At 37.2% G+C, this 23,722-nt stretch overlaps 1 protein-coding gene and 1 non-coding gene across 2 annotated transcripts in view; one reads left to right on the forward strand and one right to left on the reverse strand.

Moving 5' to 3' along the window:
- The window catches only part of ATAD2 (ATPase family AAA domain containing 2), a 69,234-nt gene that overhangs the window by 17,122 nt on the left and 28,390 nt on the right, over window positions 1-23,722 (reverse strand). Inside the window, exons 10-17 of the mRNA XM_081817139.1 lie at window positions 17,840-18,031; window positions 16,881-16,969; window positions 10,688-10,847; window positions 9,422-9,512; window positions 8,447-8,761; window positions 7,715-7,844; window positions 7,179-7,365; window positions 6,336-6,521 (exon numbers count right to left, since the gene is read on the reverse strand). Of these exons, the coding sequence (XP_081673265.1) occupies window positions 6,336-6,521; window positions 7,179-7,365; window positions 7,715-7,844; window positions 8,447-8,761; window positions 9,422-9,512; window positions 10,688-10,847; window positions 16,881-16,969; window positions 17,840-18,031 (1,350 nt within the window). The remainder of the gene's footprint in view (window positions 1-6,335; window positions 6,522-7,178; window positions 7,366-7,714; window positions 7,845-8,446; window positions 8,762-9,421; window positions 9,513-10,687; window positions 10,848-16,880; window positions 16,970-17,839; window positions 18,032-23,722) is intronic.
- Window positions 23,065-23,137, forward strand: TRNAR-CCU (transfer RNA arginine (anticodon CCU)). The gene has a single exon. It is a non-coding gene; the product is annotated as a tRNA-Arg (tRNA).

Genomic DNA, 23,722 nt, shown 5'->3' on the forward strand with positions numbered 1-23,722 from the left:
TTAAAATCTAATTTGTCTGATATAAGAATTGCTACCCCAGCTTTCTTTTGAGGTCCGATGACACAGAAGATGGATCTCCATCCTTTCAGTTTCAGTCTGGACGTATCTTCAGGTTCAAAATGAGTCTCTTGTAGACAACATATGGATGGGTCCTGTCTTTTTATCCAATCTGCAACACTGTGCCGTTTTATGGGAGCATTTAGGCTGTCCACGTTGAGACTGATTATTGAAAGATATGAATTTATTGTCATCATGTTGCCTGTTAAGTCCTTGTTATAGTTCTATAGATTGTCTCTGTAGATTTCTGTTCTATATCACTCTTGGGGTCTTTCTCCTTTTATAGAACCCCCCCTTAATGTTTCTTGCAGGGCCGGCTTAGTGGTCACATATTCTTTCAGTTTCTGCCGCTCTTGCAAGCTCTGCATCTCTCCATTCTAAATGACAGCCTTGCTGGGTAAAGTATTCTTGGCTGCATGTTCTTCTCGTTTAGTACCCTGAATATGTCTTGCCAGCACCTTCTGGCTTGCCAGGTCTCTGTGGATAGTCTGACGTTATTCTGATGTTCCTCACTCTGTACGTAAGGAATCTCTTCCCCCTAACTGCCCTTAAGATGGCTTCCTTGGTTCTAAGATTTGTGAGTTTTACTATTACATGCTGGGGCGTTGGCCTGTTTTCCTTGATCTTGGAAGGGGTCCTCTGCCTCTAAGACACGAATGTTTGTTTCATTCCCCAGATTAGGGATGTTCTCAGCTATGATTTGCTCACTAGTCCTCTCTCTCTCTCCACCCCTTCAGGGATCCCAATAATTCTTACATTGGAATGTTTCATGGTGTCACTTTTTTCTCTGATTCTCTTTTCATGGATCTTGAGTTGTTTCTCCCTGGCCTCCTCTTTATCCTTTTCTATCAGTTGGTCTTCTAATTCATTCTTCTGCCTCGCTTACCCTGTTAGATTATCTAGATTAGACTGGATCTCATTGATAGCATTTTTAAGTTCTGCCAGTTCAGCTTTCATTTCTGCCCTTAGAGACTCTTATATTGCCATTAATCGATTTCTCCATTCTAGCTATTGTCTTCACAACTGCTACCCTGAATTCCATCTCTGACATCTTGGTTATATCTGTAACCATTTGTAAATCTGTGGCAGAAATTACAGTCTCTGAGTCTTTCCTATTTTGTTCCTCCTCCTAGTCATTCGGTTGAGGGGTGGTTGAAGGAATGTACAGAGTCCAAATTATTGACCACAACCCAAGATGCATCTGTTTTATAGGGATCTTAGGGTTGTTGACCTCTTGTTCTCCCAGCCTGTCTTCTGGGGGAGGGGCCTGCGCACTGTTACTCAGGCAACCTTGTTTGGGCAAGAGTTGCCCTGCCCCCTGTGTGGGGGGGGAATGGGCTCAGTGAAAACCGGTTTGGGGGGGGCTTTTGTTCTCTGGCAGCTTTCCGCCCGTCTCTTCTGAGAGAGCAGAAGAGATCGTTTCCAACCCTCTGCCTCAGAGGAGAGAGATTGCAGTCAGTTCTTCAGTGAGCTCTCCAGGCCACACTATCTCCGTTTCTGTGCAGCCGTCCTGGGTTGTGAGACCCTCAGCAGCGCTCCCAGTCCTTGCCTCCAGGTTGGAGCACTTCTCTGCCCTTTGTGCTTCTAAAACCGCCAGCCACCCCCAGTTGGCATGCACGTCCCCCGCCGCTCCAGGTTTCATTCCGGGGGAGTTGCCCTAAAGTCCTTTCCCCGCCACTACCTGTCTGCGAGTCTCTGCCCCGTTCCCAACACAGGAGGCTTTCGCTCACCGGTGCTGCAAGATCCCAACAGCTCCCTCCCCTTTCCGTTTATCTTCCGATATCTGCCCACAGAATCACGGCTCCCTGCTTCATACCTCGAAACCAAACACCTGCGATATTCTGTTTGTAGGGATCCAGATACATCTTATATCTCAGGCTGATTTCGTGGGTTTTCGGAGTGGTCTGGTAGATATCCAGCTCAATTCTGGGGACCAGCTGGAATAGGGTTCCCTACTCCTCGCCATATTTTCCTCCCTGCTGGGCCTTTTTATATCCATCAATTAGAACACAGAAACTTTTACATCTGAACTTAAGGTATTCTTTAACTCTACAAAAGGTTTTAGTATGTGACTATTTTCTCTTCTACATTTATTTTCTCTTCCCATAAGCCCATTAAATAGGTGTTAGACCTGAACTGATCACCTCTATTTTAGCTTTTTTTCCTCCCTTTTCAAATCTCTGTCCTTTTGTATCATATACCATAAGAATTCCTGGTCTCATGATGTTCCATCTCACTAATTGTTCTTCATCTGTGTCTGCTCCTTTTCAAAAGCCTCATGGAGTTTTTTTTTTATTGGGGGGGGAGTTATTTCATTCATAATATCTCCAACTGGTTCTTTTCTACAACAGTCTGTTGGTAATGCATGAATATAATTATTCATTGAGCAGTCTTTCTCAAATACTTATTTATAAGCTCATCTTTGCCTTTGAATTCTTGACTGCCCATAGATGCTTTTTCTGTTTATTCTAGCTTCTGCTTCCAGTGATTATGAAGAAGCTAGTCTATCCTGGAAATAGAATGTACCTGTAATTTGCTTTCTGGGCAACAGGGTCTCCCCATTCTTCCTGATATTGGCAGCCATAGCTAGTTACTGCTCTGACACATTAATCTTTGGGCCCACCCTCACTGCTCTAGCTAAGATGAACAACTCTGCTGATTGCTGCTTGGCACGGCCAGAAGTGAAGAAAGCCAGTTAACTCAAAGTTGTCCAAGGGCTCTTTCAATTCCTTTCTCGCACTGACTCAGAGCTAGAAACTATTCCCATCTTTCAAAGCAGTCCTCTCATGCACATGCTTTGAACTGTGGTTACCCTCATCAATCTAATCCCCATTGCTTTTCTTCCATGGATTCATGAAAGTTTCTAATCTATTCATGACCTTCTTTCTCATTTTTCCCATACTGCTGAATTGTTAAGTGCTCATGCATGTAGGTACTCTGATTGCAGTTCTGATATGGACAAACTTTAATGCAGCTAAAAATGGTACACAGTGTTCTCATTTATTATATAGAACAATGCTACCTAGACAGTGTCACTGAACCACTAAAAGGCTCAAAGTGGACTTGTTTATTTTTATCCATATAAATTAGATTATTCATTTTTTAAAATAAACAATTCCTGGTCCTGTGCCCCCTCCTCCCTACCATGCAGTATGGTACTGGGATACTTTACCCAATTTACAATTATATGCTTAGGAAATATTACCCTAAGAAAACAGAGAAGCTATTCTTTAAAAAAAGATCTTTGAGTGCAGAATTCCTACATTCTTGATAAAGTTATCTTACATTAAACTGACTGGTTTTTCAACCTCCCTACTTCCATATAAAGAATGCTCAGCTAGGGGCACCTGGGTGGCTCAGTCAGTTAAGCATCCGACTCTTGATTTCAGCTCAACTCATGGTCTCAGGATTGTGAGATGAAGCCCTGTGTCGGGCTCATGTTGGGTGTGGAGCCTGCTTGAGATTCTCTCTCCCCCTTCCCTTTTGCCCTTAGTCCCGACTCACACGTGCTCTCAAAAAAACAAAACAAAACCAGAAAACAAAAAAAACTCAGCTGGTTTGTCTTGTTATCAAGAGTATAAACTTATTATCTTTGTTTCAAACTTCAGAATGATTAACAAAGTTTTAACTGACTAGGAGTACAATAAGCCCAATGGTATAATGTGGCTACTAAATAGTAATTCTTCTTTACTCTGTTAACCAGAACACTGCTACTAGAGTAATTTATCCCGAGTACAACTTTTCAAAAGGAATATAAAGACATTCAGGAGAGTGACTAGAATTTTGAAGAAACTAAAAATATGTGTTGTGTGGCAGAGCTTGCTATTATCAAGCCCACGTTCTCTTCTTGGGCACACTGCTCTGTTACACTTCCTAGTCTCCCTTGCTATTAGGTAGAGCCAAAGAGAACGGGACAGGAAATGATACACATCTTTCAGATCAGGCACATGAATGGGCTACTCCTTTCAGTGAGGTGGAATGAAAGCAAGCTGAAAGCTACATGATGAAAACGAGAAAGCTCTCTCAGCCCAAGTGTCTGAAACGGCTATATGGGGGAGGATAGACCTGAATGTAGTCACCTGTGTAGTATAGTTAAGTGAGCGAGAAATAAACTTCTGTTTTATTATAACACTAAGGAATATACCGTATCATAAAAGAAATGTTTAGTGTGAAGAAGCCTGGGTCCAAGTGGGGAGATACAAATAAACATAACAGAGGATTCAAATATACAAAGAGTTGTCGTGATGAAAATAGATTTGACAGGTTCTATATAGTACCTGGAAAACAGAGATTAAGATAAGGAAGCCCTTAAAAATAAGTTGATTTTTTAGGAATCAGGGCTAACAATGAACAGTGAAGAAAGTGTCTCAACAAAGCTGAAATATCCACATAAAGAAGTCAATATAAAGGAAGAGTCCAGAACTAGATTAACTAAACTAGAAGCCTTTGAGTCTGTAACATACACATAATGTTTACTTCCCAGCTTATTCAATGTTCAGTTGAATAATTCACAATCAACTATTAAAACAGAGCCATCAGGGACAACCTGATCTCATTTCCTTCATTCTGCTCTTCACCCTGGTCTTGCTGTTTCTTCCAACACACCAAACATACTTTTGCTTCACGGTCTTTGCACTTGCTTTTCTTCTGCCAGGAAACTTTGCCCCTCAAATGCCCAACTGGGCTACTCACTGTCTTACTTTTTTCAGGTCTTTCCTTAAAAGTCATCATCTTCTTCTTTTTTTTTTTTTTAAGATTTTATTCATTTATTTGACAGAGACACAGCGAGAGCAGGAACACAAGCAGGGGGAGTGGGAGAGGGAGAAACAGGCTTCCCGTGGAGCAGGGAGCCCGATGTGGGGCTCGATCCCAGGACCCTGGGATCATGACCTGAGCCGAAGGCAGATGCTTAACGACTGAGCCACAACAGGCGCCCCAAAAGTCATCTTCTTAGTGAGGCCTTACCTAAGACTACTTAACATTATGACCCTAACACACTCTTTTGGTATTGCTTAGCTAAATTTTTATCCATAGCAATAGGTTATTATGTATTTTATTTAGTTTTCGCTCCCTCCCCCCAATTAAAATGTATGCCCTAGGAAGACAGAAATTTTTGTCTATATTTTTCAATGCTATATTCCCAGTATCTAGAACTATGCCTGTCAAAGAATAAGTACCCATTAAATATTTAATAAAATATCTGAATTTATCTTCCTACTCACATTCTTAAAAAAATGCAAACCAATTTTGTCAAAGGTATAGAAAAACTTATTCACACATGGAAGCCGATAATATGCTTATTATGTACTCTGAAAACTGAAAGGTAGGAAAAAAAGTCTTACTTCATGTACTTTATATTCTGCTAGGAGAGAGAAAGGTAAACAAATAAATAATGGAAGGTGGTGATAAGAACAAAGCAGAGTAAGGGAAAAGAGAGTGATGGGCAGAGGAGCTGATCGCTGTAATTGAGAAACTGATCAGGGAAGGTGTCTGAGAGGTGATACCTGGGTAGAGACCTGAGAAAAATAAAGAATCATGCCAGGCAAATATCTAGAAGAGTATTCCAGGCAGAAAAAGCATGAACTTCTTTCACTGGTAGTTGCCTAAACAGGCACAAACTTGAAAGACAGTGATTTAGTGCCATTAAAAATTTTAAATGTGCATATTCTTTGATTAAGCTAAAGTTATTATACTTTTAGGAATGGATGCTAGAAAAATACACAAAGTAATGCTCATGTAAAATAAAACTCAAGGATGCTTACTCTAACAGTTCAACAGATAAAAACTAAATCACCACCAAAAGATCTATGAACAAGAATCTGGATAAAGTTTTGGTACATCAAGACAATGGAAAAAGCCATGCTACTTTTTAAAAGGAATGAGACTGTGTCCTGAAAAATACATTATATATATATATATAAATACATTTTATATACACACACATAAAGCAAACTGCAAAGTAGTATGCAATAGTATGTGTATATATATATACACATTATATACACACACACACACAAGCAAATTGCAGAATAGTATGCAACACATAACTCCTATTTTTGTAAGAGGAAAAAAAATTTATAATGTAGCCCTACTATACACATACATATATATACATACCATCCTGCCCAACAGGTCTATATACCAGATAGTTAACATGACATTTCTGATAAGAAAACTTTTCCATATCCTATTATTCACCTCTGTAGCATTTGAAATTTTTATAATAAATTCTTAATAAGTCTCTTTCTAAGTATACTGATTTCTCCCCCTCAAATTACCTCTTCTGGGAGAGCAGAATGGGGTTTGTCAGAAGTTGCAAGTAATAAAACTGGAGCAAATGAAGGAATATTCTGTAACAACGTAGTAAATGTGGCTTTGAGTGTTGGTCCAACTATTTCCCACCACAAGTGGATATGAGGAACATACACTATACTTGGTGCTGTTCTCTTAGCTTCACGAATCATCTAGTAGAGAGGAAGAAAAAATATTTAGTTAAAGTCAGTACATTAGTAATGCTCACTTTATTAGTCTGGAACAACATTTAACTTCCTACAATTATCATATAAAGCCCTCAAGTTTTTAAAATGCTTCGCCCAGTCTCACAATCTTATTTTTAAATGTTTTATGAAATTCTCATTTGTAGGAAAACATGGTTGCTTCAAGCAATTAGAAAGAAAACAGCTTAATCAATCTAGAAGACTTGTGTTAAATATAAAAACATAAAACTTTCACATTTGAAAGATTTTAACATGGAAATAGCAAAAACAGAAGCAGAAAATCTGAGCACAAACCACATAGCATTTAGTGTTTTAAGTACTTTATTCACTTAATTCTCACACCAGCTACACAACGTAAGTACTGTTATTACTTCCATTTTGCACATGGGAAAACAAGGTAGAGCTCTAACAACTTCCCTAAGGTCACACAGATATTAAATGGTGGAAATGTGATTTAAATCCATACTCTTTAATGACTAGGCAATTACATACAGTTCTATTTCATAAACCTGGAGGTAGAAATCAGAACGACAAGAAAAAAATTCAAAAACGATAAGGCAATTGTAGATTGTGCCTCTGGAAGACTGTGTTCTCTTACAGCTTATTTGGGCAACAATGAATTACCTGGGCACACGTTTCTTCAGGAGATGTAGCACTGACTCCAAAAAGAACAGGAATGTCTAATGTATATACTGCAAATTTTTCCAAAGCATGGATGACAGCTGGTGCCAAATGAGAACCTTGCCCAAAGCCTGGTTCTCCCACTATCAATATTCTTGGTCGAAAAGACATAGGTTGATAACATGCATTTCTGAAAGAAATTAGCTTTATTTTAGAAAAAGCAAAAATTTAAATTTTCCTCCCAAATTATCCATTTTTAACTCTCTTAAGGTAAAAGTTTTGACGATGTAGGTGGTCAATCCATAACAGCATGATTCACGTGGTTTTTGGAAAGTTATCAACCTCCACAGATTTTAGGAATACTTCATATATAGTGAAATTTCTACTACACTGACAACTGTAATGATAAAAATATTTGATGTTTTAACTTAAAAAAAGATCAGTTAGCATCTTTTATCTTTTTCAACCACCATCTTTTAGTTTTAGGGAATTCACACACCAAAAAATTATATATATTCATTTGCAGGAGAAATATATACCTATTCAAATGAAGAAAATTAAAATTTTCTTTTGTCTTAAAGGATTTTTGAGAAAGCCCATTCTCATATACAGATGGAATATCATCATCACTGTATGCCAAGTCACTTTCTAGCAGAGGACATGAAATATCTATAAAACAAAAAAATTGCACATTAGTAACTTTTCTGGATTGCAAAGCAAATGTTTACCTAATGCTCTGGTTAGCAAATCAATGTAAATGAAATGTACAAGAGAATTTTTAAGAATCAAAAATATCTATGTAGATATGAGTAACAAGTAAATATAAAAAGGCCATTTCAAACTTAAAACAGATTTAACTGAAGGTGATCTGTGAATCTGCGAAGTAAATTTCCTTCAAATATCCAGGCAAAGCATGACTAGATTCCTTTCAAGAGGCTCTTTGTATTATTATTATTTACAAGTTTTATTTGCTTATTTTGAGAGAGAGAAAAAAAGAGCGCACGTGGGAGCAGGGGGTAGGCAGAGAGAGAGGGAGAGAAAAACTCAAGCAGACTCCGTGCTGAGTGCACAGAGCCTGACACAGGACTTGATCCCAAGACCCACCACAAGATCACAACCTAAGCTGCAACCAAGAGTCAGATGCTCAACCGACCACGTCACCCAGGCGCCCTGAAGAGGCTCTTTTCTAAAGAAACATTTCTGGGATGTATAAAACATTTAGCTTTACTGATTATGAAAACTGACTTTAAATGGCCAATCCAGTTGCATACCTGAGTCTAATGATTTATTTGTTCTGATTTCTGCATGTGGAAATACTCTCTGCAGGGCTTCTAAGATCTTGTGAACGGTGCTTTGCAGGAGAGGTTTCACAACAGTGGACAATGCCTGCCCAGGTGATGTCACAGCTCTTTGGGCAGCTGGTATCATCTTTTGCATAGCTACCTCAAAATCCTTAGCCGAGATGTTAATTGAAGAGAGATCCAACTGTAGTTTCTCACTAGTAGTATAGATTTGTGGGTAGCGTCGACGCAGAGCACATAAAGCAGCCTCAGAGCATATCGACTTAATATCTGCACCGCAGTATCCTATCCAAGGCAACCAAAAAATTTTTAAAATGTAAATCATCACCCTAATAGCATGACCATGGTTGAAAGAAAATTAAAACTTAACCTAGCAATATAGTAGGAAAATATTTAAAATAAGGCTAAAAATCTCTCATTCACCCAGTGAACTTATAATGGTAGTAATAACTATCAACTCTTGCAAGTGAAATGTACAAACACTAAGTATAGCATAGCATTCAAGAACAAGAGTTTCAAAATCAGACTAGGGTCAAATTCTATTTTATCATTTACTACATGTATGATTTTTGGAGAATCATTTATGCTCTCTCAGCCATTTCTTCATCTGTAAAATAGGGATATAATGCTACCTACTTCACAGGACTGATGTGAGAATTTCTTGAAGTGATATATGTAGAATGCTTAACAGAATGACTAGAAAAATGTGATCAGCAAAAGATGGCTATTATTACTATTGTCTAACTTTGCTTTCAAATTCTGCAACAGCCAATTCATCAAATATCTCTAATATCCAGGATTTTGTAAGAAGAAAACACGCCACAAATAAGAGATTAGAAACAAATATAACCTGTATTTCTTTAAACATAACGTTGCAAGACTACAACTTGCTTCATCTCTGAAACGCATGCATTTTTATCTTTTAATGCCTAAAGCAATGTTTACCAACACAGTTTTCTGCTAGTTCTTCTAGAAATACGTCCAGTGGTTTAGGATTCCAATCTCTTGTGTGAATCTTAAGAATTTCTTTTCGAGCCTACAAGTAAGAACAATTTAACTTTTTTAATAATAAAGTGTTATTCAGATTTGAATAATTTCAGTTTAAAATAATTTTATCTAAAATTATAAAGAAATCAATACCTATTATAATAAAAATATGAAACACTAAAAAAGAAAAGAAAAAGATGTATTTGTAAGCATTTAAGTTTATGTTAAAGAAGATTTGCATTTATAGTGCTCAAGTTCTAGTGCTCACCATAAATGTGTACGAAATTAAGTAATAATGAGACTAGTGTTCATTCTGGTACGTATTAAAAATTGTGCTTTTTTAAAGATTTATTTATTTATTCCAGAGAGAGAGAGAGCACCAGTGGGGAGAGGGGCAGAGGGAGAGAAGCTGACTCCCCGCTGAGCGCAGAGCCTGATCTCATAACCCTGAGATCATGATCTGAGCTGAAATCAAGTTGGATGCTTAACCAGCAGAGCCACCCAGGCGCCCCAAGAATTGTTTTTAAGAGTACTGACAGCTCTACTCATATTTCCCTGCTTGGTTCTCAAAAGATTAAGCGGCTTTAAAATAACTGGGTAGGATTATAAGGTAGTATCCATGAAAAAACCAATGTTAATAAATTGACTAAGGACTGACTATTCATTAGGCCACATGTTCTGAAGCAAAATAAAGTTGTATGGTAACAACCAAAGGCTATGGTCAAATTGAGAATTTTTTTTTTTTTTTTAAAGATTGACTGATTTTAGAAAGAGAGAGCAAGAGCACATGAGTGGGGGAAGGCGCAGAGGGAAAAGGGATGAGAGAATATCAAGTTGACTCTGAACTGAGCCCGGAGTCCGTTGCAGGGCTTGATCTCACGACCCTGAGATCATGACCTTAGCCAGAATCAAGAGTCGGATGCTTAACTGACTCTGACTGAGCCACCCAGGCGCCCCTCAAATTGAGAAAATTTTAAGAGTATTTTTAGGGAAAGCATTATTTTATTAAAAAAAAAAAAAAAAAGAATAAAAAAATCCAACTTCTTTTCTTTAAATAAAATAATGCTTCCCTAAAAATACACACATATATATTTGGATGTTAATCACATATGACTTTTGCTTCAGAACATACAAAACTCAATCTTCAAATTTTCACTGTGCCAAGATTTGTCTATGATATGGGCAACATATTCTGTCAAAATCTGAATAATGTTAAATTCCTACATCTTTGTCAGGTAGGCTGAAAAGGAATTCTCTGTCAAAGCGACCAGGCCTTCGCAAAGCAGGATCGATAGAATCCAGTCTGTTGGTTGCACCAATGACCACAATTTCTCCTCTGCTGTCCAATCCATCCATAAGAGCTAGCAGGGTGGAAACAATGGAACTAAATGTAAAGATAAGAGAGAAGAGATTAAACATATGATGCTAAATATATATTATTTCTTCTTTTGCTAAGATTTAATAAACATGTGAATAAATTTTCTCAGAGCATGCCATTACTTCCAATAGATTTAAAAACTGTAAAATAACACACTAAATGGCATAGATATTAAAATCAATGAAAAACATAAATGGCCTTTAGAACGCCACAAATGGATCCTGGAAGACATTTCGTAAAGCATAACTTCACATAGGAACTTGAGAGTTCCCAAAAAAGGATACAACATTAAAAAAAAAAAAAAAAAGTAGACAAACTGTATCTAAAACATGGTCCATTGTATACACATTATCAAAGAACTCCCAAATAAAACAGAATATACATAAAGCATAAAAAACAGAACTTTAATTACATTTTAATTATGGATAGAGAATAAAACAATCTCCACATCTTCATCACCCACTTTCTTTCCTTTTTTTTTTTTTATTTATTTGTCTCTACACCCAACATGGGGCTCGAACTCATGACCCCAAAATCAAGAGTCATGTGCTCTTCCGACTCAGTGTCCTTTTTTCTAACTTAATCCAATAGTTTTTTGAGAAAGAAAACCCAAAAAAACCTCATACAGATCATTTAATCCATACACATTTCATATTAAATACTTAATGTATTTATATCTGAGATAAGGGCTTTGCAAAACTCCACAGTACTAGGACATCAATGGAAATGACAATAATCCCTTAATATCACCTAATACTTAATTTTCCTGATTGTTTCAGAATATCTTTTTCCATTTCATTCTTTTTTTTTAGAAGATTTTATTTATTTATTTATTTGACAGAGAGAGACACAGCGAGAGAGGGAACACAAGCAGGGGGAGTGGGAGTGGGAGAGGGAGAGGCAGGCTTCCCACAGAGCAGGGAGCCTGATGCGGGGCTCGATCCCAGGACCCTGGGATCATGACCTGAGCCGAAGGCAGACGCTTAACAACTGAGCCACACAGGTGCCCCATTTTACATTTCATTTTTTAAGCCAAGACCCACACACTGCACTTGGTCAAATGTTGCTCAAATCCTTAACGGTTCCCATCGAATCTTCCTTTCTTTTTATTCCTTCATGCCATTTATTTGTTGAAGAAACTGGGTCATTTGCCTTGTAAAATCTCCTTTCTACATTCTGGATTGGGCTGCTTGCTTCCTGATAGGATCCTTTAACCTGTCCTCTATCTCTCCTATTTCCTATGAACTGGCAGTTAGATCTAGAAGCTTAACAGATGCAGGCTGAACTACTTGGGATAGCATATATCATAGGAATATATCATGTACTTGCAATATTGTATATGCAAGAGGCACATAATGCCAGTTTTTCCTTTAAGATTAGGGGACTGGGTTTAGGTGAGGTGTTATCAGTTTACTACATTCATCATTAACTTCACTATCAACCTTTTTACCAGTTTTTGCAGCTGCTGATAATTATTGCTTAGATCAGGGTTTCTCAATCTTGGCACAATTAACATTTGGGTCAGATAACTCTCTTTGTTGTACACAGCTGTCCTTTGCACCGTAGAATGTTTAACAGGGCCTGTGGTCCTCACCCACTAGATGCCAGTAGTGGATGGCCCACCTCCTCTAATTTGTGACAATCAAAAATGTCTCCAGACATTTGTCCCATGTGGGGGGAGGGGCAAAATCCACTCCCAGTTGGAAACCACAGGTCTAGATCCACTATTTGCGAAATGGTGATTTTTCTATTTCAATAATTTTCCTTGCATTTATAAACTATGATTTTCCTATAAAGAACAATGTTATTCCTTCAATTATTAAATTACTCTGAATCATGGCCTGAATCATAGTTACAGGACAGGAAAAAGAAATGCTTGATGCATTTTCTTTATCAATTTTCAGAGTAATGAGTCACTGTTTTAGCATCCTCTCTAGTGACCAATTAGGTTTTTATTTAAAAAAATCATTAAAAACTGACAGTTTTTATGTATTTGATGCATTTCACTCTGTTGTAGTCATTATTTTTGATGCTCAAATTACCCCATCTTGGCCAATAGAAACTCCTTCAAAACTGACTATGTCATTCTGATGCGACTCCGGCAGTTTCTGATTGCTCCCTTGCTTCCAGGCATTACACGATATTCCAGGCTTGTCTTATTTCCAGACTTATTTCCACTATCCACCATCTCTCCTAAGAGCCCTAGTATTTAGAGAACACATTTTGGTTGCCAGGGGTATGAATTTAATTGGATTGTAATAGCTTCTAGGCCTTTTAAAGTATCCAGAGCTAGAAACTATTTTTTCTTTAAAAAAATTCATTGTGAGGGCGCCTGGGTGGCTCAGTTGGTTAAGCGACTGCCTTCGGCTCAGGTCATGATCCTGGAGTCCCTGGATCGAGTCCCGCATCGGGCTCCCTGCTTGGCGGGGAACCTGCTTCTCCCTCTGACCCTCCTCCCACTCATGTGCTCTCTCTCTCTCTTTCTGTCTCAAATGAATGAATAAAATCTTAAAAAAAAAAAAAATTCATTGTGAGTTCATACTGATACTACCAATTCAAAGTAAAGATTTTAAGGTTTTGATATATTTTTTAAGATTTTATTTATTTATTTGACAGAGAGAGACACAGCAAGAGGGAACACAAGCAGGGAGAGTGGGAGAGGGAGAAGCAGGCTTCCCACAGAGCAGGGAGCCTGATGCGGGGCTCGATCCCAGGACCCTGGGATCATGACCTGAGCCGAAGGCAGATGCTTAACGACTGAGCCACCCAGGCCCCCCAAGATTTTAAGGTTTTAATTTAACTTATTTTATATTTATATCCTCTTTCTCTTAGGCTAAAAATCGTATTTCTAAGGCATTCACAAACTTGCTTATTTGCATTATCTTACCGTATTATTACTAACAAATAAAAAACACAGTTTAATCATGTAACTTTTAAAAATGCTTAATTTAACAAAAATGTTTATGCTCAGATTGTTTAAGTCTTTGGTTAAAAAAAACCCAAACCAAAACTTGCACACACTAAGTTTCATACATATATATATACATACATATATATATATATATATATATATATATATATGAATGAAAGTAGCGACCTGGTTTGCCTAATACCATTTATTGAAGAGACTGTCTATCCTATATTCTTACATACAGTTAGTCTCCACTGCATATTTCTGCCTCCTCTGTCACAGATTAATTGACCCTATAGCGTGGGTTTATTTCTGGGCTCTCTATCCTGTTCTGTTCATCTATTTTTGTGCCAGTGCCATACTGTTCTGATTACCATAGCTTTGTAGCATATTCTGAAATCTGGGACTGTGATACCTCCAACTTTGCTCTTTCTCAGGACTGCTTTGGCAAACTTTGAAACTGGACCACTTTCTTACACCATTCACAAAAATAAACTCAAATGGAAAAAAGACCTAAGTGTGAGACCAGAAACCATAAAACTCCTTAAAGAAAACATAGGGAGTAATTTCTTGGATGTCAGCCTTAGCAATATTTTTCTAGATTTGTCTCCTCAGCCGAAAGAAACCAAAGCAAAATTGAACTATTGGGAATACACCAAAATAAAAAGATGTGGAAAGCAAAGGAAGCTATCAACAAAACAAAAAGGCAACCCACTGAATAGAAAACGATATTTCCAAATGATATATCTGATAAGGTGTTAATATCCAAAACATATAAAGAACTATACAACTCAACACCAAAAAAATCCAAATAATCTGGTTAAAAAATGGGAAGAGCACATTCTTTGAAAGAATAGACATTTTCCCTAAGAAGACATACAGATAGCCGACACATGAAAATATGGTCAACATCACTAATCATCAGGGAAATGCAAATCAAAACCACAATGAGATATCATCTTATACCTGTCAGAATGGCTAATATCAAAAGACAAGAAATAGTAAGTGTTGGCAAGGATGTGGAGAAAAGAAAACCCTCATGCACTGTAACTTAGAATGTAAACTGGTTCAGCCACTATGGAAAATAGTACAGAGGTTCCACAAAAAGTTAAAAAAATAGGGGCGCCTGGATGGCTCAGTCATTAAGTGTCTGCCTTCAGCTCAGGTCATGATCCCGGGGTCCTGGGATCGAGCCCCGCATCGGGCTCCCTGCTTGGCGGGAAGCTTGTTTCTCCCCCTCTCACTCCGTCTGCTTGTGTTCCCTCTCTCGCTGTGTCTCTGTCAAATAAATAAAATCTTAAAAAAAAAAAAAAAGGTTAAAAAATAAAAATACCCCCCCATTTAATCCAATAATTCCACTACTGGTTATTTATCCTCCCCAAAATCCCACTAATTCAAAAATATATATGTACCTCTATGTTTATTACAGCATTATTTACAATAGCCAAAGTATGAAAGCAACCTCACTGTGCATCAATAGACGATGGATGGGTAAAGAAGAGGTGCTATATACGTATACAATGGAGTATTACTCAGCCATGAAAAAGAATGGGATCTTGCCATTTGCCACAACATAGATTGACCTAGAGAAGTAAGTCAGATAAAGGCAACTACCATGATTTCAGTTATATGTGGAATCTAAAAACAAAACAAACAAAAAACCAGAAACGGAACCATAAATACAGAGAATAAACTGGTCGTTGCCAGAGGGAAGGGGGTTGGGAGATGAGCAAGATGGGTGAAGGAGATTAAGAGGCACAAACTTACAGTTATAAAATAAGTCATGAGGATGAAAAGTACAGCATGGGGAATATAGTCAATATTGTAATAATGTTGTATGGTGACAGATGGTAAATACACTTATCCTGGTATGAGCACAGCTTAATGTACAGAATTGCTGAATCACTATGTTTTACACCTTAAACAAATAACACTGTATGTCAACCATCCTTCAATAAAAAATATATGTATGTATTTAAGATGGCATGTGCTTCCCAAATTGTGCTATCATTTTCTCCAATTCCTTTTAGAACTATTCCAAAACACAGTAAGCACTCAATTAGTTTAACACAATGAATACAGTATGGCTGATGATGACATGTGCCATGTATAAAAAGTTTGTATGATTACTGGTAGGGTATTACAGACGCAACTATTTTTACCATAGCATTTAACATTTTAATTTACTGAGAGCAACAAATGAAATTGCGTAGCATCAAGTCAAAGAAGGCCACCAGACTACAGTAAATATTGTTAGGTATTAGAAAAATAAAAACCTATCTGTCACTCACATTATTATGTCTTGTTTCTTTTTATATTATTCACAATAAAAAAACTATACTGGAATATATGAAGGCATGCAAACATCTGCTTTAGGGTATCCCAATTAAGCAATTATGGATAATACATGAGACCAACTGAAAAGAAGTTTTGAAAAACTGAAGAGGAATGAGGATTAAAAGTAATTTAGATTCAAGCTGAGGCAGGGGCAAGTGCCCCACCTTGGGCAGTCAGCTTGTCACAGAGGAGGTGCAAATTTCCCATCTTAAAAATGGAAAAGTTGGCCTAATCTTTGAATCTCAAACTAGTAGTCATGCACTAAGACATATTTTGTTTGGTAAAGGCAGTGTCTTAAAAATACCTGAATTAGTTGGCAACGTTTAAAAGATACTTAACACAAAAATTTGAACATAACATTTAAGAAAGAGAACAAATTCATTTTTCAAGTCTGAGTCAGCTTCCGCACTTCAGTTAACAGGTTGGGGCTAAAAACAACTGGCTGCACTCTTAGGATTAGCGCTCAACCACATTCCCAACCTTGGCCCCACTCTACCTATAGGCCTGCCTCACTCATTTCATTTGCCTTATACCTCATTGGCCAGTGGGCTTTTAAGTTTGTTTCATGAATTAAACCTGTAACCAATATTTTGATACTGTGCCTGTGAACACCTTGCCATGTAGAACAGGTCCATTTTTTCTTTTTGTACTATATATTAGGGTTCTACCAAAATAAGGAAACTATTGGTTTGTAAAGTATCTTTCACTATTTAACATTCTATTCCTCATGCCACATCATTACAGCTCAGAGTACAAGAAGAAAGGCAGAAGTGCCATCAAGCAAGGTTTACCTGTGAATTTGATCTTGCCTGCTTGATCGTACTGGTGCCAGACCATCGATTTCATCGAAAAAAATAATGGATGGGCGCATCTGATAAGCCTAGAAAACAGGTCCAGTGTTTGCATGTTATCATGAGTAACTTCAAATATATAGACTTAATATGAGCCATTTTAATACATTTTCATTCCAACTTGCTTACAAGAATTTATTAATAATTTATAAATCTAAATGTAAATCCAAGAACTATATTTTGAGGATCCAAACTAAAATATTAATATAAACAATTTAATTTTATTTGCATTCTCAATTGGAAATATTCAAAATACTGGTCATATACCTTAGGTTTCATGTAACTATAGTTATTGGGACACATAAAATTATCTATTCAAGACCAACTGTTGAAACAAGAGGAAGCCCAGAAGACAAGGACATAGCCTTCCTCCCGGTCAGGATGGGAAAACATTTAGCAAGATGCCATAGTTTTGTTTTTTTTTTAAAAAGTCTATTTCAATAAAGGCAAAGAAACTCAGTGAGTTCTATAAAGCGATTTAAAAGCATTTGCAGCAATATGCCTCAGTAGATCAGAATGTATTATCTCACAATGTGCTGTCAATACAATCTGGGATATAAAAATGAAAGTTACTCTAGGGCAGAACTTATTTTCAACTCACATAATGAGACAATTCACTACTGCTAAGTATGAGAGTTCAGTCTCTCTCTAGATATGAGACCTACGACTCCAAAGAACTTAGATCCAATTATTCCTTTGTCTTTTTCCTATAAAACTGTTCATCATAGGTCAGTATTATCTTGACATACAAAGGAAAATAATCCATAAAGAGTATGTATTTGTTCTAATTCTTCGGAGTTTATTTCTATGAAACATGATTAAATACAAGACTTATCTAATCCTTACATACTTACATCTACATTGATTATAGGTCTGTGTAGGTAATTTTAATATCATACCTGATCAAATAGTAATCGTAGTTGTCTTTCAGACTCTCCTACCCATTTACTCAGACAATCAGCACCTTTCCTCATGAAGAATGCTACTCTCTTATCCCCTTGACTGCATTCATTGGCAAGTGCTCTGGCAACCAGAGTTTTTCCAGTTCCAGGTGGACCATAAAACAAACAACCTCTATAAAAGAATAAGTATTATTTTAGACTACATTAAAAAGTGGACTATTTAAACAAAATTAGAAACCAATTTCATGAATGCAGTTAATTAGTGAATAAAAAAGTAAATAAGACAACTGAAATATCGTTTCAATCCAGAGTACAATTTAAAACCTGAAAATATCAATACTACAAAACTGAAACTAATAAAACCCTTTATTTGAAACCTATTTTCTTTTATTCACTCATCATGCTCATCATATTACTTTACCTTGCATAAAAATAAGTCACTCTTAAAAACCCTTGATAGTTTACTTTTGTAACATCAGGGGGAAGAATAGCAGATTTCATCTACAACCTCTGGTTTCACTGCCAGTAACACAGCACCAGAAGTTTTGTAAGAAAACATGACGGGAATGAATAGAAAAGAAAGTTAAGATAAGAGAGCTTAAATAACTGGTGTTTGGGTGGCAGGGACTAGGACAATGTAAATAATTTGAAATCATTCTTGGTGACATCACTGTAATGGGGTAATCTATAGTTTTATACATATTTCCCAAGTTATTCATTGCTCTTTGGCTAGAATTCCAAAAAAAAAAAAAAAAAGGACTGTACTCATCATTTTTATTAGAAATGTAAAAAGGGTACAGAAACAGAACACGTCAGGGATTAAGTGCTACCAAAGTAACATGAAATAATCAATTTCAGATCATCATATAAAAGTAACATTAAAGAAGATTCCAGAAAAGCAAAAATGACAAAATAAGAATTGTGGGAAAAAATTCACAGTAATAGATGAAATCTATCAAAAGAATAATATATAAAAGAAAAATAAGAAATGGACATGATCAAATGCAGATAGAAAAAAACAAAGCGACTGCTACAATAACAATACACTAATGGAATAAATAAATGAAAATTTCAACCTACAAAGGCCAAGGCAGGAACAGATTTTTTAAAATGTATCTATTGAGCCAACAATGTCATTTGTGAGGCTGCATCCTAAAGAAGGAATTAAGGAAGGATTCACACAAAGAGGAAGCAATGAGATACTCATTGTGATAATAATTTAAAAAAACCTAAATAGCCAGAAATAGCAGAATTGATTTAAAAAAAAAGGGATACATCCATATAATGGTATATTATTCAGCCATTAAAACAGAAAGAGAACACACCATATGAAACCAGTAGGTTAACACAATCATATATTTGATTTATTGTAAGGGGGAAATGTATGTTATAAGGAAAAGGTAATGAGAAAAAATCGGGAGTTCTTTTTAAATTTACTAATTACTTTTTTTTACAGTAATGTAGTATTTTATTCTGTCCATTAATAACTAATATTTGAGAACATTTATAATATTCATGGAACTTTAAGAGAAGTTCTACTTTTTTTACATTTCAGTATTGGGTATTATAAAAAAGTCAAAATATAGGGTGCCTTGGTGGCGCAGTTGGTTGAGAGTCCAACTCTTGGTTTTGGCTCAGGTTGTGTCCTCAGGTTTGTGAGATTGAGCCCTGTGTCAGGCTCCATGCTCAGGGTAGAGTCTGCTTAAAACTCTCTCTCCCTCTGCCCCTCCCTCCCGCTCTCACTCTTTCTCCCTCAAATAAATAAATCTTTAAAACAAAAACAAAATATGGCCAAAATTATTAGGTTAAAAACCTTATAATTAATGCTTGGTATTAGTCTACATACTGTTCAGTTTTTGGCATAAAGTTCTTTCGCTACAAGAAAGAACATTTTGGTTTACTTCACTAATAAATAAAACAGGAATATCTGTTTAATGCTGGGATGGCTTCTTTTTGGTATCTCTTCTGCTACTGATTTTTAGCATAATTATGTGTGGTTGTATGAATGGACTTGAGTGGACAGAGGTACTCATCATGTTTATTCCAAATAAGAGTAAATGACTGATCACGTTAGTAATGAGGAGATAGAGAGGCAATGCATCTGCCCTATATTTTTGAGGCCAATAGGTTTAGCCTAAGGAGGTTAGCCAAAACTCAGGAATAAAAGCCCACACAAAAATGTAGTATGGAGCCAAATTGGGAGCTTAAGAAAAGAACAAAGCCATAGCTTCTTCTGCTGCTCCTGGTGCCGCTTGTGTGCTCGTTCAGTGTGGACCTGGTACCTCTTTTGTGAAGCGGCAGCTGAGGGACTCCAGCGCTTGCCGCGGCCGACGAAAAACCCAAGGAAGGCATCAAGACTGAGAACAACGATCATATTAATTTTAAGGCGGCGGGGCAGGATGGTTCTGTGGTGCAGTTTACGATTAAGAGGCACACACCACTTAGTAATCTAATGAAAGCCTCTTGTGAACGACAGGGTTTGTCAATGAGGCAGATCAGATTCCGATTTGATGGGCAGCCAATCAATGAAACAGACACACCTGCACAGTTGGAAATGGAGGATGAAGATATAATTGATGTGTTCCAGCAGCAGATAGGTGTCTACAAAAAGGGGAACCTGCTACTTTATTCCAGAACTCTGTTCCTCCAGACCAAGAAGACATTCTCAATTAGAAAGCAGCTATTTGGTTCCACCACATCCTGACTACTGCAGTGTAGTTTCCTCTATTCTTTCATTTTCCCCTTCCCCATTCCTTTATTGTACATAAAGTAACTGTGTACGTGCACAAGCATATCGCATTTTTTTTTTAACTAAATGGCCAATGGTATGTTTTGATAAACACCAAATGGAGATGGGATGGGGGAAAATACTGCTTCTGTGAAAATACCCCCTCTCTCCGTTAGTGGCATGCTCAGTCAGCTCTTATCTTCATATTCCAGTAAGTTATTTTCCTCTGTTTAACAAAAAAAAGAACATAAAAATCCTTGCATACCTTGTTTGATTGGAAAATTTTAATGTTTTTCATTTATCATTGTAAAACCAAGGACAATTTTATTTTGTATGTAGCAGTTACATGTAGGGCAATCTGTCTTTAAGTAGGGATAAATTACTCTAAAAGAAATGATTCCTAGATAGTTTTCCCTTCAAGTTAAGCGTTTTGTTGTTTAAATAAACTTGTTTAAAAAAAAAAAAAAAAGAACAAAGCCATAAATTGCTCTTTGAGGCAATGAGGATGGTGAATTTTCCACCATTTTCTTTGTGGCTTTGGGCAATCTTGGGTCCTTGAAATGCCCACTTGTGCCCCTCCTGACAGCTCTGCCACCTCAGCAGCAAACCACAGCAGGGGCAGAGAGGGAAAACTGAGGGAAAGACCGGGTCGTGACGGCACCCCCCCACCGACCCAATTTACTAAATTACTTTAACTAAGTACTTCTAATACTTCTTATAAGCAGCAAGGGTCATTATTTAATATTAATATCTTTCTAGGTAAAGAAATTAATTCACCAATGTCTAACCGTGATTGAGGTATGGTATATAACTTTTTTATAATGGAAAAGGGAAAAAGCTTACTAATTTAAAAAGTTTACTTAAATCAATGTTTCCATACAGGATGACTCAAGAAGAAGTTTCAGAAGGAAAAAGGAATCAGGGACTAGGGTTTAAATATGGGTTAATAAGGAATAAAAACTAGAAGAAAAAGGAAAAAGATAAAAAAGTGTGGTGATATGACAGCTAAAATAAAGTAGAGCTCCCAGTAAGAAAGCTAATTTGTGGGGTGCCTGGGTGGCTCAGTCCATTAAGCGTCCGGCTCTTGATTTTGGCTCAGGTCATGATCTTGGTCGTGACACCGAGCCTGGTGTCGGGCTCCATGCCAGGCATGGAGACTGCTTAAGATTCTCTCTCTTCCTCTCCCTCCGCACAGCTCCCCCCACCGCTCCCTCTCTTTAAAAAAAAAAAAAAAAAAAGCTAATTTGCAAAACACCTCTTGAAATTTAGAGGTAATATATCTCAAGGCAGGAGAGAAGGGTTGGGTTGAAAACTGAGGAGGATGGAATAAGACATTATTAAAAAACAGTGAGACCACTCCTTTTTACTACTCTGTGCAGGCAAATTGCTTGGATAGTTTACTTTCTGATACAGGACAAGATGAGATGTGCTGCAGAAGTTAATTTCAAAACTCCATGCTCAACAGTGTAGACTACTGACCCTTGTTCAGGCCTACTGCTAAAATGCTGGCAGCCAGGCTCATAAGCTTCAGACAGAAAACTGGAGGATTTGTCTCCGGTGGGGAAAAACACGCCTAGATACTGACTTTGCGGATTTCTGGTAAAAGAATCACCACCCACCAATCACCCTAAGGTGAGGCCTACAAATTAACAACTCTACAAGTGAGCTTTTAAAAACATGCTCCATTCTTGGGGCACCTGAGTGGCTCAGTCAGTTGAATTCCTGAGAGGAGACGAAATCCAGGTCTCCTACTCCTCCGCCATCTTGCTCCGCCGTGGCTCAGTCAGTTGAGCGACTTGACTCTTGATTTCGGCTCACGTCATGGTCTCAGGGTTGGAGATTAAGCCCCATGGGGGGTGCTCAGCATTCTGCTGGAGATCATCTCCCTCTGTCCCTGTGCATGCCTGTGTGTGCACTCTCGCTCTCAAATAAATAAATACATCTTTTAAAAAAAACCACCTTCACCCTTGAATATTAATAGAGAGCCAAGGATCAGTAGACACTTAAGGAAATCCCCACTAGACACTTAAGGAAAAAAGATCAAAAGAGATAAAAACAAGAAAAAAAAGTAGATTAATCTAGAAAGTCCAACATTCAATTGACATGAATTGAGGGAAAAGAAAACATGGAGTGGAAAAATTACTGAAGAAGTGACACAAAAAAACTTTCCCAGAAATCAAAGGACACATTTCCACATTGTAAAGGCAGAGGTCACATACTGCATGGAGCACTGGGTGTTATACGAAAACAATGAATCATGGATCACTGCATCAAAAACTAATGATATATTGTACAGTGACTAACATAACATAATAAAATAAAATTAAATTAAATTAAAAAAAAGTGGGAGGGGAAAAAGACACATCAACAGACTGTGGTTCAATGACCATTCTCAAAAAGAAAATAAAAATAACCTCTCGTGCATTCTTTATTCTCAGGATATTGCTAGAATGTACTCCATCAAAACACAGCTGTAAAAAAAGATCTTAGGGGCACCTGGCTGGCTCAGTTGGTTGAGCGTGAGACTCCTGATCTTGGGGTTGTGGGTTCAAGCCCTATGTTAGGTGTGGAGATTACTTAAAAAAAAAATCTTAAAAAAAAAAAAGGTCTTAGTTGATTCCAGGAAGCAGGGAAGATGAAGGAAATCCCACTGAGTGTGATGAGAAGTCCCAAAGCTTAGTTGTGCTTCAAGACTAAGAATAGCCAATCTGGATGGAAGCAAGAGAACAAAGCTCCAAGATGTGTCTAGAAAAATAAGGAGGAGTCAATAAATTATTCGATATGTTTAACTGTACTGAAGAGTTTTATCTCTAGCAAAGACTCTGTGCATGAACTGAAAAGTACATATAAAACTAATTACAAAAAAATCCTGAAGAACAACAACAACAACAAAAAACCCCACCCACAGGCAAACAGTATTAAAGCTGAGGGGAAAGAGCAGAGTTGTAAAAGAGAGAAAATGTAGTCATAATATACTTTATATGGCTCAGCTGTAAAAAATATTTACATAATCATAAAGCACACACTGAAAATTGATTCAACAATTTTATATGTGCATAAAGAAGCTACCAGGAGCATATAAGGACGGGGAAGAAAATGTATATATATGGGGGGTGGGGAAAGCAAAAGAGCCTGTTCATGTTAGAAGTCAA

The sequence above is a fragment of the Leptonychotes weddellii genome, chromosome 4, assembly GCF_054177405.1.
Source record: "Leptonychotes weddellii isolate Sample4059 chromosome 4, ASM5417740v2, whole genome shotgun sequence".
Taxonomy (NCBI): Eukaryota; Metazoa; Chordata; class Mammalia; order Carnivora; family Phocidae; genus Leptonychotes; species Leptonychotes weddellii.